The sequence below is a fragment of the Prunus avium genome, chromosome 2 (assembly GCF_965620075.1).
Source record: "Prunus avium chromosome 2, drPruAviu1.hap1.1, whole genome shotgun sequence".
NCBI classification, from domain to species: Eukaryota; Viridiplantae; Streptophyta; class Magnoliopsida; order Rosales; family Rosaceae; genus Prunus; species Prunus avium.
Genome location: NC_142285.1, coordinates 33368866 through 33382608, shown reverse-complemented (window position 1 = coordinate 33382608; position 13743 = coordinate 33368866). Strand labels below are relative to the sequence as shown.

Genomic DNA, 13743 nt, shown 5'->3' with positions numbered 1-13743 from the left:
TAGTTGAGGGACCATTGCTGCGATTAACCCTAATTTTTTTTCGCAGAAGAAAATTGAGAATTTAAAATAATTGTTTTGCCGTTTGGGTAGGAGTGAATTCGAATTTGGGCTCCTAACTCCAAATCCATTTCTTTGGGTCACTCCTGCATTAATAGCCCATATTTGAATTCGGGCCAAAACTCCAGAGCCCAAATTTAAGGACAGCCCCTCCTTCCTTAATAGTCGTTCAATCAATGAGAATGTTATTATTGGACGGTTGGATTCAACCCGAAACATAACCCCCTCTTCGTCTTCGCGTGAACTCTCTCTCTCACCTGGATCTTTGTTCCGACTGAGCTGTCAAAACACTTTCCCAAATTGTTATATAAAATAAAATCAACCAAATTTGTTTGTATATTCAATCTGTTTTCGTATTATTTATTTATTTATTTGGGGTGAATGTAACTGGGATTTGAGCGGTAGATGATGAGGGCTGTGGATGGTTCGAAGTGAAAAAGGTGTAATTCATTTCTTTCTCGATTGCCCCATTTTCTTCCATTACCAACCTTAACATCCGGTATGCAAAGAAAAGTTTAGGCAGCGGCTTTGGTGCTTTCTTTTTGAGAGCATAGGATAGAAGAAACACTTGAAGCTGCTACCTGCTAAAACCCCTTGAGGCCAAGCTCGAGAGGTTCCTCCAGTGGTTACAGGTGCCCATATGTTTGCATTCTCCTCTAAATTTTCATCACTAACCAAATACCGCAAACTGTGATTTTGATCATTTGGGTTTTCGAATTGAGGTTAATGGACCGGAGCTACATGGCTGCAAGATCAAGTACTCTAATTCCAGCAAAGGGTTTGACATTTTTTCGTCTAGTGAAGTTTCTGATGATGGTAATCCAGCTCTTTCATTTACGCATAAGTTATTGGGTTTTTGTTTATCTATGCTTTTACTCATTTTGTTATCTGAGAACATGTGCGACAGGTAAATAATTCGAATTTGAGTGTCAGATACTAACTTCTTTAAGAATCATATGGAAAAATATACCACAGCATTCGAATTCTATGGGTATTCGGCTGGACAAACCTTATTAACTAGTACTTCAACTCAACTTTAGCAATTTGGTCCTTTGATAATTGAAGTAAACATGGACATAAGTTATTGAAGATTTTTCTTTGAACTTTTTTGTGCAATCTGTCAAGATAATTTGATTTGGGCAAGCCGAGAAACTTACTTGGGAAAACATATGCAAACCCCCCAGGAACTCCTTGGTTTCTTCTATTTCCTTGGGCAAGCCCTAATTCAGCCAACCCACTCATGTCCACCCCTCCTAGTTAAGAATCCATGGGTAAATGTGTCCCAATAAAAACCACATTGTAAGTGAAGGGTCCCAAAAATTTCACATACTAGTTTAAGATGTTCTTTTATTTTTTGTTTTAGTGTGCAACATTCTAGGTTGCAACACTCCAATAATTAGACCATAATTTTGATTTGTTTTTGGAACTAAATTTCAGGGGTTTTATTGGTTGTTCCTCTGGATTTAGCAAGAACTCCTATGAGAGTGTTGCAAGATCCTCTTCTTGGACCAGAGTGTAGAGCAATGTTTGAAGAAGGAGATGTAGATGATAGGTTGTTGATGTTTTTGTTTCTGATAGTGGAGTGTGTCTGCAAGAATTCTTCTTGGAAGCCTTATGTATAGAATGCACTTTGTTGAATGATCAATTACAAATTTTCTCGTATATCTTTTGGCTGAGCTTCACTTGGGATAACATCAGGTATCCTGATATGCTTCCAACTACTTTTGGCAATCCATTTTGGTGTACGAATGATGAGCTTTTGGAGCTAGAAGGGACAACATTGTGTCGAGCAACTGAATTACAGGTAAAAGATCTTAGGGCATCTGGCCATGACATTTAAACACTCACGTGTAGATTGTGTACATATACGTGCCGTCTAATGTGGAAAAGTCCATGCTATGATGATTTATTATGGTCCTTCTAAGAGGATGAAGGGTATATATAATAATATGCACAATACGTTTATGAAAATTTATCTTAAGACATGCCCGAAAGTGCTTTTAATTTCTTATGACACGCCAGGCTCATTTGGCTTGCCAACATACCGAAGCTTTGTTTGTTTTATGTTACAAAGTATCTAGATTAATATTTGGTTCTGTCAAATATGGTTTTAAGTAGTTTATCTTCTTTGTGTAGTATATTTGACCGAAGACAGGTTGCTGTCTTTATTTGATGATAAACTGATGACTCTGATGGAGAAACTGTTAACTCTGAACAGAGATTTAGAAAGCTGTGTCAGAAATAGGATTTTCCCCTCTATTATTGTCATAAGAGAATGAAATTCGTAGGTCTTATCCAGTCATTTTGATCATATAATTACCATATATTTTCTTATCCAGCTGGTGGACCTATGCGGTTTCGTCATTGAGTCATCATGTGACTCTACTAAGCTCATGCTGCTTTTTATATGAATTGACATTCTCTTTAAATTTAATGGTCCTAACTCTTGATGTCTGGTATTTGATGGCAGACTGTCCAATTTTTTGTTTTTTGTTTTTTGTTTTTTTTTTATGGATAGTCCGCCATGTAATCTTGAAAGATGCTATCTAAAATTACATGTGGAACAACATTCAGATCGATAGACATTATAGATAGTTATATGCATTTTTAATTTTACTGTGATTAGTTACTGATAATATCCAATACCTGTTGTTTCTTTTTCAGAGATGTTTGCTTTGAAGATTTCCTTTGGTAGGTACCATGTTGTGAATAATCATTGAATTCTCTTCCTAATTATGTCTGTTCATGGGGTCTGCACCTTTGTTCCTTATGAGTGGACGGCAATAGGAGGATCTATAAATTGACTGTTGAAACATTCAAAACTCAATTATTTAAGATCTATAAATCTTTGTGGGCCCTTGGGTGCCATTTGATTCTCTGAAGAATAATTCTTATGAACTTTTCCTTCCCTCTACCCGAGCTCTCTGTTTGAATATGTTATTGTGCAAGTAAAAACCATAGTCAGAGTCATGAATGTCGTATGCGAGATCTCTGTGACATTTGGATTTGTTCACAATCTTTGTCCTTAGGGACCTCTTTCCCTTTGTGTGTGTGTGTGAAGGACGTCCTACATTTGTGATGCAAATTAATGCCATCCTACTTTAGTGTTAATATTTTGTGCGTTAAATTGATGCTGTTGTTTCTTTACTCATTTATTTTTTTGACCAGGGCGTTGACTCAAAGCATTGGTCTTCTCTCTTATACATTCTTGGCATGGACAGGCCATGACAGAATAGTAGTACCGATAGTGAGCTTTGTTACGCAAGCTTCTGGTTGTGTGTGTATTCCTTTCTTTCCTGTTTTCTTTTCTGTGTGATAGACGTGAAACAGTATGCAAAATGTGGCTTATTGTTGTATGTGCTAGTAAATGGATGACCAGGATATTACCCATGAGGTTGTAGTCCAGCGGTTGGGGGACTAGTTGGGCTCCCTCCTTGAGGTCAGGGGTTCTACACTCAGTGAGGTACCTATCTAGAAATTTATTGCTAGAGTTTCCTGCCCAGAAGATTGTAGGGTTCGGCAGTGGGCCCCAGTTTGGAAGTTGAGTCAGCAAAGCTGACAAATTGGAGTTATGGGATTAAAAATAATAATAATAAAAATGGATGACCAGGATATTTGATGTGCCATTGCAATGCCATATTTATACTAGCTTGAGGTTATGACCTTTGGGTTTAAAGGAAGGCTGAAACCTGAACTTTCAAGATCTTGATGGAGGAGCATATGCACTATGTTTGGAGATCTTAATGTTATTTTTTTATTTATTTTTGGTTTTTGTTTCCATGGGCAGTTGAAATGCTGCTTTTTTAATTATCCTCATTCTCAATTACTTGATGTTACTCGTACATTTATATCTAGTATTAACAGCTCATGTCCATTGCAGGTGGATTGTGAATTCAACACATCAAATGAGGCGTTAGAATTAATGCATGGGACGGAACATTTCATGTCTAATCTTTCCCTGCTGTTGCGGTGGTCCCCATATTCAACCGAGGCTGATTTTCTGAAGAAGGTAAGTTTCTACAATATTTTCTTTATATACATGGGGAGAGAGAGAGAGAGAGAGAGAGAGAGAGAGAGAGAGAGCTTTTTCTATTTTTTTATATTCACCGCACCATTCAAATATTGATCGTATGTATTTGGTTTGTTTGGTAAACTCTCAGGAACCCATTGAATTGATCATCATGAACGCTAGAGATGCACACCAGTTCCTCTATAACAATGCCACGTAATTCAAAAACCATGGTTCACAACTTTTTGGACAGTAATTTTTCTATCTATTTAAATTTGTATGGATTTTTCTGTACTCTAAACATTGGTGCTGCTCCGTCATATCTTTGTAGTTTGAGAAGGGAAATTGCACCTTGAGAACATTCTTTCCTTGTCTGTTAAATTGGATGGGTATGCTCTGAATCTATAAAGTACTGATTCTTCAAATATTGTCGGTATGGGGTATCAGATACCAATATGATCCCCATACACCCCGACCAGTACGTGGTGGATGTGGCCAAGATTTGGTTACTGTACGATCTGGTATTCCTATAAATAAAAACCTGTCAGGATATGACATACATCATGTTGCAATTATTTTTTGAAAAGTTGGGACAGGGAATAGGTGGGTGTGATTGTTGTTTTTAAAAACTTATAGGCCAGTTTGTGATTTGGTTGTTAAGGCTTCACAAGAGAATCCATTCCTTTCCTCCTATATTAGATGCTGATTTAAAAGAGCTAAAAGAGGGGCTTGGATTTTATACTATTTCTGATTACATCTGTAGAAGAGAAGGAGAATAAGGGTAGAAGAAAGAGAAGGGTAAAAAAAACTCAACACAAAGAACTCGCCTGTACAGCAGCAGACCATGAACAAGGATGAACTTGATGCATGAACAAGAAATGAATAGATAATAGATATGATTGTTATTTAACCTATTTATATATACCATAATTTGTACTATTGTATTTCTATATTAGTTTTTGGAGATTTTCCATATCATGTGTCGTATTTTGTATCATGTATTTGTACCTGTGCAACATACATCTGAATACGCTAATTAGTGTGTAAGTTTAGGTTACTCTAATTTGAAATAAACTGATATGAGCACTTTCACCTACTCTAAAGCCTATATTGCTATGAACTTCAATTTGTGTGTCATGGTATTTCTATTGCTTTCATGGTTAAGATATGCCGCTGATAGGAATTTTGTTTGATATATTTCCATTTTTCTCTTGAGATGACAGTTTAATGACATCAGAGCTCATGGCGCAAAGGTTATTATCTATAGTTTATGGTCCAATGTGGAGCTAGACTTTGATACTGATCCTGAGGTTGACAATTTCTTTCATCTTCCATGTTCTTCTCTTTTATTTTATTTTGAAATGTAACGCGTCCTCATCCGATGAGGTTGCTTTTTGTGACTTGGTAGTGCAGGATATTCGAAGAATTAGTGGGGATACCAAAAAGTTAACGCTAGACCCCAATGGAAGACAGTAAATGAAGAGCACATTGCTAACCATTTCCATTATCCTCTCCGGGTAATCCTCCTATAGCATATGTACACTTGATTAATATATAAGAATTTGAGTTGTCTGAGTGGATTTTGATAGTTCTGTATGCTCCACAGGTATACTTGTCCATCTTGTACTTGCGGATACCCGAAACCTGTCAGATAGTACTTACTTCGTGTGCGAGTTGTTGATCATCATTAACATTGCCAATGATCTAAAATTTCCTTAATTTATCTAGTATAAACCACAAACTGGAGGTTTTGTGGAGGTTGTACCAAATTTTGAAACAGTTGTTTCCCATTGCAGGCAGATGAACTTAAGTTGTTCTTATTTGAACTACACTGCTATCTCTTTACTCTCTGCTTTAACGATGCAGTGGCTTAACCATGCAGGGTCAAGTTATTATGACTATTGAATTTCTAAAAGAAGCACCTCGTGTCTGTATCCATAGCTTCAATGTTTATCACAAAAATCGTCTAATACTGGTATATATCTTTTCCTTGCTGAATTTGAATGTCTGCTGTGGTGTTGGCTATCAAATAATTTTTAGGCCATTTATTTTGTCCTTCACTGTACATGTGATTTCTGTAAAATCACAAGGTTATTCATACAAACAAACATGCACTGACAAACGCATGCACAGTGTAGGTTTTTGTGTATCTTACAGAATTTAACATTCTGCTGGCAGTGTTGGCTATAAATGTAATTTTGAGGCAATATTTGCAATTAATTGTTCCAGGGTTTTTACTCCCACACGGACACACACAATATAGCTCACTAGTACTTAAGCTGATTCATTATGCCCAAATTTCTCTCTCTCTCTCTCTCTCTCTCTCTCTCTCCCCCTTTCAAATTTTTTGTTGAGTCATTTATATTGTCACAGTACGTGTAATTACTGCTGGTGCATGAAGAGAATTTTCTGTGGCAAAAAAATGCAAGCTTAAGACAGCATTGCGAATTTTTGTCTGGTCCAGGGGGTTGGTTTTGTTTTAGTATACTGTTGTGTAATGGAATGGGGTGTGTTGTCCCAAAAAATGGTGTGAAATTGTAAGGAATGCTAAATTAGACTATTGCTCATATTTAAACCTGATATGGCGTCTCTTGTATGATTTAAAGGCCTACAAGGCGTGTACTTTGTATTGAATAATTTCGTAATGTATTTATTTGCCTATAGGTTTAAGATTAGGAAATAAGTTATCTTTCCTTTTTTATTTTTGGGTGGAAAAAGTTATCTTTCCTTTTTTATTTTTGGGTGGAAAAAGTTGTCTTTCCTTTTTTTTTTGGGTGGAAAAGTTATCTTTCCTCTTTTTTTTTTGGTCGAAAAAGTTATCTTCCTAATTCCAATAGGTTTTAGAAATCCTATTCTAACAAGAGATTTAACAACCTATGTATTATAAATAGGCTTGCTGGGAGTTCTTTTCTGCAACAACAGCAAAACAGAGAAGATACACAAGGGTAGAGAGTCAAAGAGCGATAGAGAGATCTATAGCAAGGTTTTGGGGATTGGCATTGGGATTTCAGTAAGTTGTTGTAATCAATTGCTTTAACCATGGCTTCAATGTTTATAGCAAAAGTCGTCTAATACTGGTATATATCTTTTCCAGTAAATTTTGTGGCATAAGAAGAAAGCTGCAACATAGACTCTTCTTTAAACGAAACATTTCCACTGGCAATATATGCACAGTTAAAGTTGAGCCACCAATGGCAATCGGGTAGAAGATCTGAAGATCTTAATAAATGAAATTGAAAAGATGGTATTGTACAAATCTGGCAAACCAGAACAGTATGTGAGATGTTTGAAAATTTCAAGGAAGTACCAGAGAGCACGAAATCAAGCAACCGAAACTCGACATGCACAAAATTGAAAGACAATATAGTGTCTCTGCTCGCATGCAACATTGTCTGAACTTTTATGTGACAAATAATTCATTCTTTTTGTAAGTAGGAAGACAATCGATTTTACTGAGAGCAACAGTCCAAATTTTGAATTCATGACTACTGAATTTGTAACATAGAAACGAGAAAAGACCCACACAAAAATTGAAAACAGCTTCAACCAAATTAAACTAAATCTTACTAAACTAACTAATTAAGATCTACCAACGAGATGATGAACCATCTGATCGATTCATCAACCCCTCCAAATATCTTATTCATTGATCTCGATCTTGATCTCAGTTTAAGTTCAGTCGACCACACAAAGATTTTGATACTCTTTGCCAGATATGGCTGCTTCCATGAGATGGCGCCGGCCAATTTCTCCACCATTGTCCAAGAAAGACTTAATCAATGCGTCGGAAGTGCCACACAACAGCGTCACCCCTGGATGAGGTTCTTCTATACGGGGCATCCGGCCCCCTAAGTCATAAATATTCCAAAGCAAAATGTGTGGCATCGCGTACCCTTGCTGCTTAAACTTGCTCTGTGTTTCATCATACAGGGCCTTCCAAGATGAGGTGCAGCCACCAAATCTTACGTTGTCAGTGAACACAAACACCTTCTTCATCATCTGCTCTGCCTTCAAGTTCTCATTCACAGCCACTTCCAGAAGCAAATCGCACACCTTCTGAAAATCAACACCCTCGCTGCACTTCTTGCTACATGTCCTCATCACAAACTCGCACTTGGACTTGAGATCACCGCCTTGTATCGAATGCAGCTGCGGCAGCTGATCGGGTAATGGACCGAGACCCATCACCTTTCGTTTCCATGCCGGCTCTTCACTAAGTTCACACACCAAAATGCCCAAGCTCGCCGCCAATTCTATGACTCGTTCGCCCATGAAATTGGTGGTGATGTTACACACTGCCAAGCAGTTTTTAAATTTGCCCAAACCCTCCTCCCCATGCTTTTGCTGCTTTAGGTACATGTCCTCCAGCATTGCCTTCCACTGAAGCTCAGCTGCTTCGCCGACATTCTTATCCTTTACATATCTTATGATATCATTTGGAAGCAATGCATCCGGCTTTATGCTGCTGCTGCCGCCTGCTTTCACCTCCTCTAAATACTTCTTAACCACACAGAGCGAGCGGCGAGAGCGCTCTCGAATGAAATACAAGAGTCGCTCATACTCGGTCAAGGGCTCCAAAAACTCCTTCCTAAGCCGTTCCCACTCTTCCGATTGATCTGACTCTGGCGGGAAAAGTCTACTCCCAAGGCTTTCAAACAGCAAAATGGCGCGGGTGGCTTGGTCTCCTTCCGGGCTGTTGGGAGTGCAACAGGCTGCAGCCCTGGTAACAAAAAGACTAGTACCATCTTCTTTATCATCATCTTCGGATGACGGGTCCAATTCCATCCGCAGCTTGTGCTGCTTAAATTTGCAGATATCAGACTTCAACTGCTCCGCAAAGAAATCCATAACCCGGTTGTGTAACAACTTATAGTCAGGGTCACAGTGGAGCCTCTGCGCGGCAGCATCAGCATCTTGGCCTTGTTGTAGAAGAAGGCCGTAGAGAATCTCGACAAGGTCCCACATAGAAGCGAAATTGCCGGAGCCGGCAAAGGAGGGGAGGTTGCATAATAGCGTCTTGGGGTGGTTGTGGTGGACCCAAAATGCGGCCGTGGAGAAGGCCTCCGGATAACATTTTCCTTCAGGAGCAGAGATAGAATTGAGATTGAAGATGAGCTTGAGGGTGGTTAGGGGATTGTGAGACCAGGCCACCGGCAGCAGTTGCTTCAGATAGTTAAGGGAGACATGCTTCTTCTGCAGCGTCTGCTTGTTTTCTTCATAGGATAACTCTGGTGGTGTCACATGGAAACACCAATCAGGGCGGTGGTCTGGTGATGTCATGTGGAAATATAGATCATGGCAGGGATCACCGTAAGAAGAGAAGGAGGAGGAAATAGGGGAGATGGAGGAGATCTTGGCCATGTCACCCTTGGAGTTAGAAGCCATTAATCTTCTCGTGAGCAGTGGAAGTGGAGGAGGAGCCAAGAGTTTCAGAACCCTTGTGAAAGTGAAACATGCTTGCACTGGTACTGGTTTCTTCATCTCTAATATTTCTCTAATTCAAATTCAACACTCTCTCTTGATTTTTAGGGTTCCAATGAAAAGAACACCCTTGTTTCTCTCTCTCTCTCTCTCTCTCTCTCTCTCTCTCTCTCTCTCTCTCTCTCTCTCTCTCTTTTATAGACGTAATTATAGATTCGCTGCCACCAAGGATTTTATTTTTTCTTTCCTACTTGGAAGTAAAGGAATTATAAGACGTATCAAATACACGAGATAATTATAACACAAACAATTGTCAGTGGAGTAATACTCTAAAAAATGATTTATATTTTTTTGTTGGATCTAAAAAAGGATTTACATTCTCAAATTTTCTTCACCAAAAAAATACTAATAAAAGATAAAGATTTTCCTTTTTCTTTTATTTTATTTTTTCGTTTTTTGAGGTCGAAAGACTTACAACTAAACATAATAAAAAACAAAATATTGTCCTTCTACTAATAACCAATACAACCATACAAACCAACAGGAGTTGGTCCAAGTGGAAGGGGCTTGGATCCTTTAAACAAGAGATCCTGGGTTTGATCCCAGGCGCTTGCGAATAGAGCAGACTTTGTTGGGAGAGGTCCCCGCTTTGCGCCCGACAGTACCTCGAGGGTTAGTCCCCGCAATCGCGCGGGGGATACCTTGGTTTTCACCAAAAAAAAAAAAAAATACAACCATACCAAACACAGACATGGTTTTTTTTTTTTTGGGTTGGAAGAGATGTTTTATTAAACACATGACATAGTTAATGCACTTGAAAATATTGTATCAAACTCTGTGGACAACCGAAACACATCTAATGCATCTGAATTTCTTTTTCCGTTTTTAATATAAATGGCAACCTCTCATTGATTTTTGAAAAATTAAAATCGTTGAAAAAGATCAAGCGTTCGAATCATATAACATAAAATCTCTGTGAATTTTCTTTGGAGTGTTTGTACTTTGGAGTTTAAGACTTTTACCACTCTTTTTAGTTTTTACTTATTATGGAAGACATAATTTGTGCCAGATTCGCATTTTCGTTCTTAAATTCAAAAAATGAATGCTGTAGTCCCTCAATTCCACATCACTTTGAGAACTGAAGTGCCCAACTTCATCATTATAACATGTTCCAACTCTAGACTTCCATCAACATCATGTCAACGTAGGGTTTATCATTAGGGTTTCGTTATTCTGACAGAATAATCTTGTAAAGGGAAATCGAACGATAACTTTAAGGTAAAAAAAGTTGGAATCCAGAGGAAATCTCTAAATTTGATTAATAATATGAATAAACTGTTAAATACAATGTCATGAGTTGGCTAAAATAGAAAACAAAGAAACCCTAGAATCTAGAATAATCCTAAACTTAACTAACAAGAAAATAATAAAAATTCTAGTTAAACTCATATTAGGAAAATAATACCCTAATAGATAACGTATTCTAAAAATATAAAATAAAATATTAAACTAAATATAGATCTTGACAGAATATCCATAATTGCTTCAAACTTCTCAATCAATCCGAAAATCTCAACGATACGCCTTCCTTCTTTTCCTATCGCCATAATTAATACTCAAACATGATTTTCCATATTTGAAGACCAATTATCTTATTTGGAAATTTTTCCATTTTCTAAATTTCAATAAACCCATGTTTTGTCCTACATAAAAAGAACAAAATGGCTTACCTATATAATGCGTTACAAAACTTAAAAATCCTACCCACCTATGGTTAGTAACCTAGAGGATATGAAGGAGGGATAATGAATGGTTCATGTCCTCTAAGTTACTCACGATTAGGTGAGATAGATTTTTTAGATTTAGAAATGCATCATTCCCTTGATATCTAAGGTTAGGCTCCTCTATTGACCCCAAAAAACAAAGGTTAGGCTCCTCCCCCCTTTTTTTTGGGCCAAAGTTAGGAAGGTGTAGGAGGATTTATCACATAGATGCTACAAGAATTTATCACTCATGAAGGCTATACCATTTGCCACTGAACTAGAACATGTTAGCAACATCTTTACATTTTTCAGAAGCACGATTTTGATGACTTATTATAATTGAAGAGACTAATCCAGCAGTGACGTTGTTGAGTGCCTTCTTCTACCTTCTAGGACAATTTGATCAGGTCCTTCTTGGACAAAGAGTATCAAACTCTCTCTGTAGTCGACTGAACTTAAACTCTGAGATCAAGATCATCGATCCATTGGATATTTGGATTGAAGGGATTGATGATCTGATCTGATTTGATCTTATGATTCATCATCTCCTAGGTAGACTTAAGCTTTGCACTTTTGCACTCATATACTATTGTCTGTCTGAAAAAAAATGTGGACGAAATTGATAATAAGTTTCATGAATTATTAAGAGACGAGATGAGATTAGATGAAAAGTGTTGAAATCAATGCACATTTGTGCTAAAGAAATGTGTGGAGAAATCTAGAAGCTTGAAGAAAGTTCTATAGCTTGATGGAAAGGTAGCAGCCATATGCAAACCTTGAAGATTATTCTAGAAAAGTCAAGAGTTCACAATAAAGAAGTTGCAAGGCAACAAAGCAAATGAATATGGTAGAATATTCTAGATGAAGCCACACACTTGTGGTTGGAAAAAGGATCAAAAGAGGGTTGAAATTGGAAGAACTTTCTAGAACAAAAGAATGCCTATAAATAGGCATACAACCACAATGAAAAGTGGAGTGAACCAATCAACTCCCAATCTATGCGGAGTGTAACAAGAAGACTCCCAAACTATAAGGGAGCCATGAGCTACCCAAAGGAAGCTATGTTGAGAGCCAATAAGCTCACCAATCTAAGTGAAGGGCCAAATAGCCCAAACTATTCTAAATCAAGTGTGATGGCCAATAAGCCAATAAGCTATGAAGAAGGCCAATTAGCCTATACCTCACCTATGTACTATTCTCCTCCAAATCTAATAAAATCACTTTGTTTCCCCTAACAATCCGACAGTGGTATCAGAGCAACTCACATCACACCTCCTAAATTCTAACAGTGGTATCAGAGCTGGTTCGATCGCATTGGGCGTCAGAGCTGGTTCAATCGCTTTGGGCGTAAGGGCCGACTCAAGACTCTATCAAAGCTGTGTTCTATCAACTACGGGCGCATGGCCCAATTCTAAGGAAGCAAAGGAAGCAAGGTACGTGCTATCAATACTTAATTCAAAGTTTCAAGAAATCCAGAGAAGGGGAAGGATATCTAGAGAAAGTTCTAGAGGAGGAGATAGTGAAAATAAAAGAGAGATGACATGAGAGGAAAAACTTTCCTCCGTGTGGGGTGTGCAAAAAAAAGGAAGCCCAAATGTTGAAACTAAAAATTGGGCGTTGAGAAGGGAAAAATATTGCCTGCAAAGAACTATCAAGGTAACTATGAGCAAAGAATGTGCCACAAGAGCACGAAGATGCATCATCAACTAGAGCTTCATCAAATGCTATCTTCAGGAGGAGCATAAAGTGAACAAGGCTCTTCCATGACTAAGGATACAAAGCATGCGTGGGGAAACACAAATATGCATTAAGGAGGAGTGTTGAAATTAATGCACATTTGTGCTAAAGAAATGTGTGGAGAAATCTAGAAGCTTGAAGAAAGTTCTATAGCTTGATGGAAAGGTAGCAGCCATATGCAAACCTTGAAGATTATTCTAGAAAAGTCAAGAGTTCACAATAAAGAAGTTGCAAGGCAACAAAGCAAAATGAATATGGTAGAATATTCTAGATGAAGCCACACACTTGTGGTTGGAAAAAGGATCAAAAGAGGGTTGAAGTTGGAAGAACTTTCTAGAACAAAAGAATGCCTATAAATAGGCATGCAACCACAATGAAAAGTGGAGTGAACCAATCAACTCCCAATCTATGCGGAGTGTAACAAGAAGACTCCCAAACTATAAGGGAGCCATGAGCTACCCAAAGGAAGCTATGTTGAGAGCCAATAAGCTCACCAATCTAAGTGAAGGGCCAAAAAGCTCAAACTATTCTAAATCAAGTGTGATGGCCAATAAGCCAATAAGCTATGAAGAAGGCCAATTAGCCTATACCTCACCTATGTACTATTCTCCTCCAAATCTAATAAAATCACTTTGTTTCCCCTAACAATCCAACAAAAAGATTTGGGATTATTTAACTATTAAAGCAAAGGTTTCATTTTCCACTTGGCCTTTATTGAGGTTCCTCTTTTTATTGTTTTTATTTTTGGTAAAAAGG

General features: G+C 37.8%; 2 protein-coding genes across 6 annotated transcripts; one reads left to right on the top strand and one right to left on the bottom strand.

Annotated features, from left to right (window-relative positions):
- The first annotated feature begins 259 nt into the window (after nucleotides 1-259).
- Nucleotides 260-7132, top strand: LOC110772133 (uncharacterized). Of its 5 annotated transcripts, XR_002529003.2 has the most exons (10): nucleotides 260-689; nucleotides 780-873; nucleotides 1495-1861; nucleotides 2722-2748; nucleotides 3226-4066; nucleotides 4218-4318; nucleotides 5290-5376; nucleotides 5480-5583; nucleotides 5673-6041; nucleotides 6958-7132. XR_002529003.2 is itself a non-coding variant. In XM_088247728.1 (9 exons), exons 3-7 carry the CDS (start codon nucleotides 1536-1538, stop codon nucleotides 5354-5356), a joined length of 441 nt encoding a protein of 146 aa, XP_088103854.1. In that variant the 5' UTR covers nucleotides 260-689; nucleotides 780-873; nucleotides 1495-1535; the 3' UTR covers nucleotides 5357-5376; nucleotides 5475-5583; nucleotides 5673-5895. The 5 variants fall into 5 exon arrangements, 4 of the variants coding, with proteins under 4 accessions (XP_088103854.1, XP_088103855.1, XP_088103856.1 ...); XM_088247728.1 differs by lacking the exons at nucleotides 2722-2748; nucleotides 6958-7132 and having other exon boundaries at nucleotides 1495-1609; nucleotides 1756-1861; nucleotides 3938-4066; ... (1 more) ...; nucleotides 5475-5583; nucleotides 5673-5895; XM_088247729.1 differs by lacking the exons at nucleotides 2722-2748; nucleotides 6958-7132 and having other exon boundaries at nucleotides 1495-1673; nucleotides 1756-1861; nucleotides 3938-4066; ... (1 more) ...; nucleotides 5475-5583; nucleotides 5673-5895.
- A 274-nt stretch (nucleotides 7133-7406) lies between these two features.
- LOC110772131 (uncharacterized) lies at nucleotides 7407-9661 on the bottom strand. The gene has a single exon (XM_021976538.2). It carries the CDS (start codon nucleotides 9545-9547, stop codon nucleotides 7742-7744), a length of 1806 nt encoding a protein of 601 aa, XP_021832230.1. The 5' UTR covers nucleotides 9548-9661; the 3' UTR covers nucleotides 7407-7741.
- Between the last annotated feature and the right edge of the window lie 4082 nt (nucleotides 9662-13743).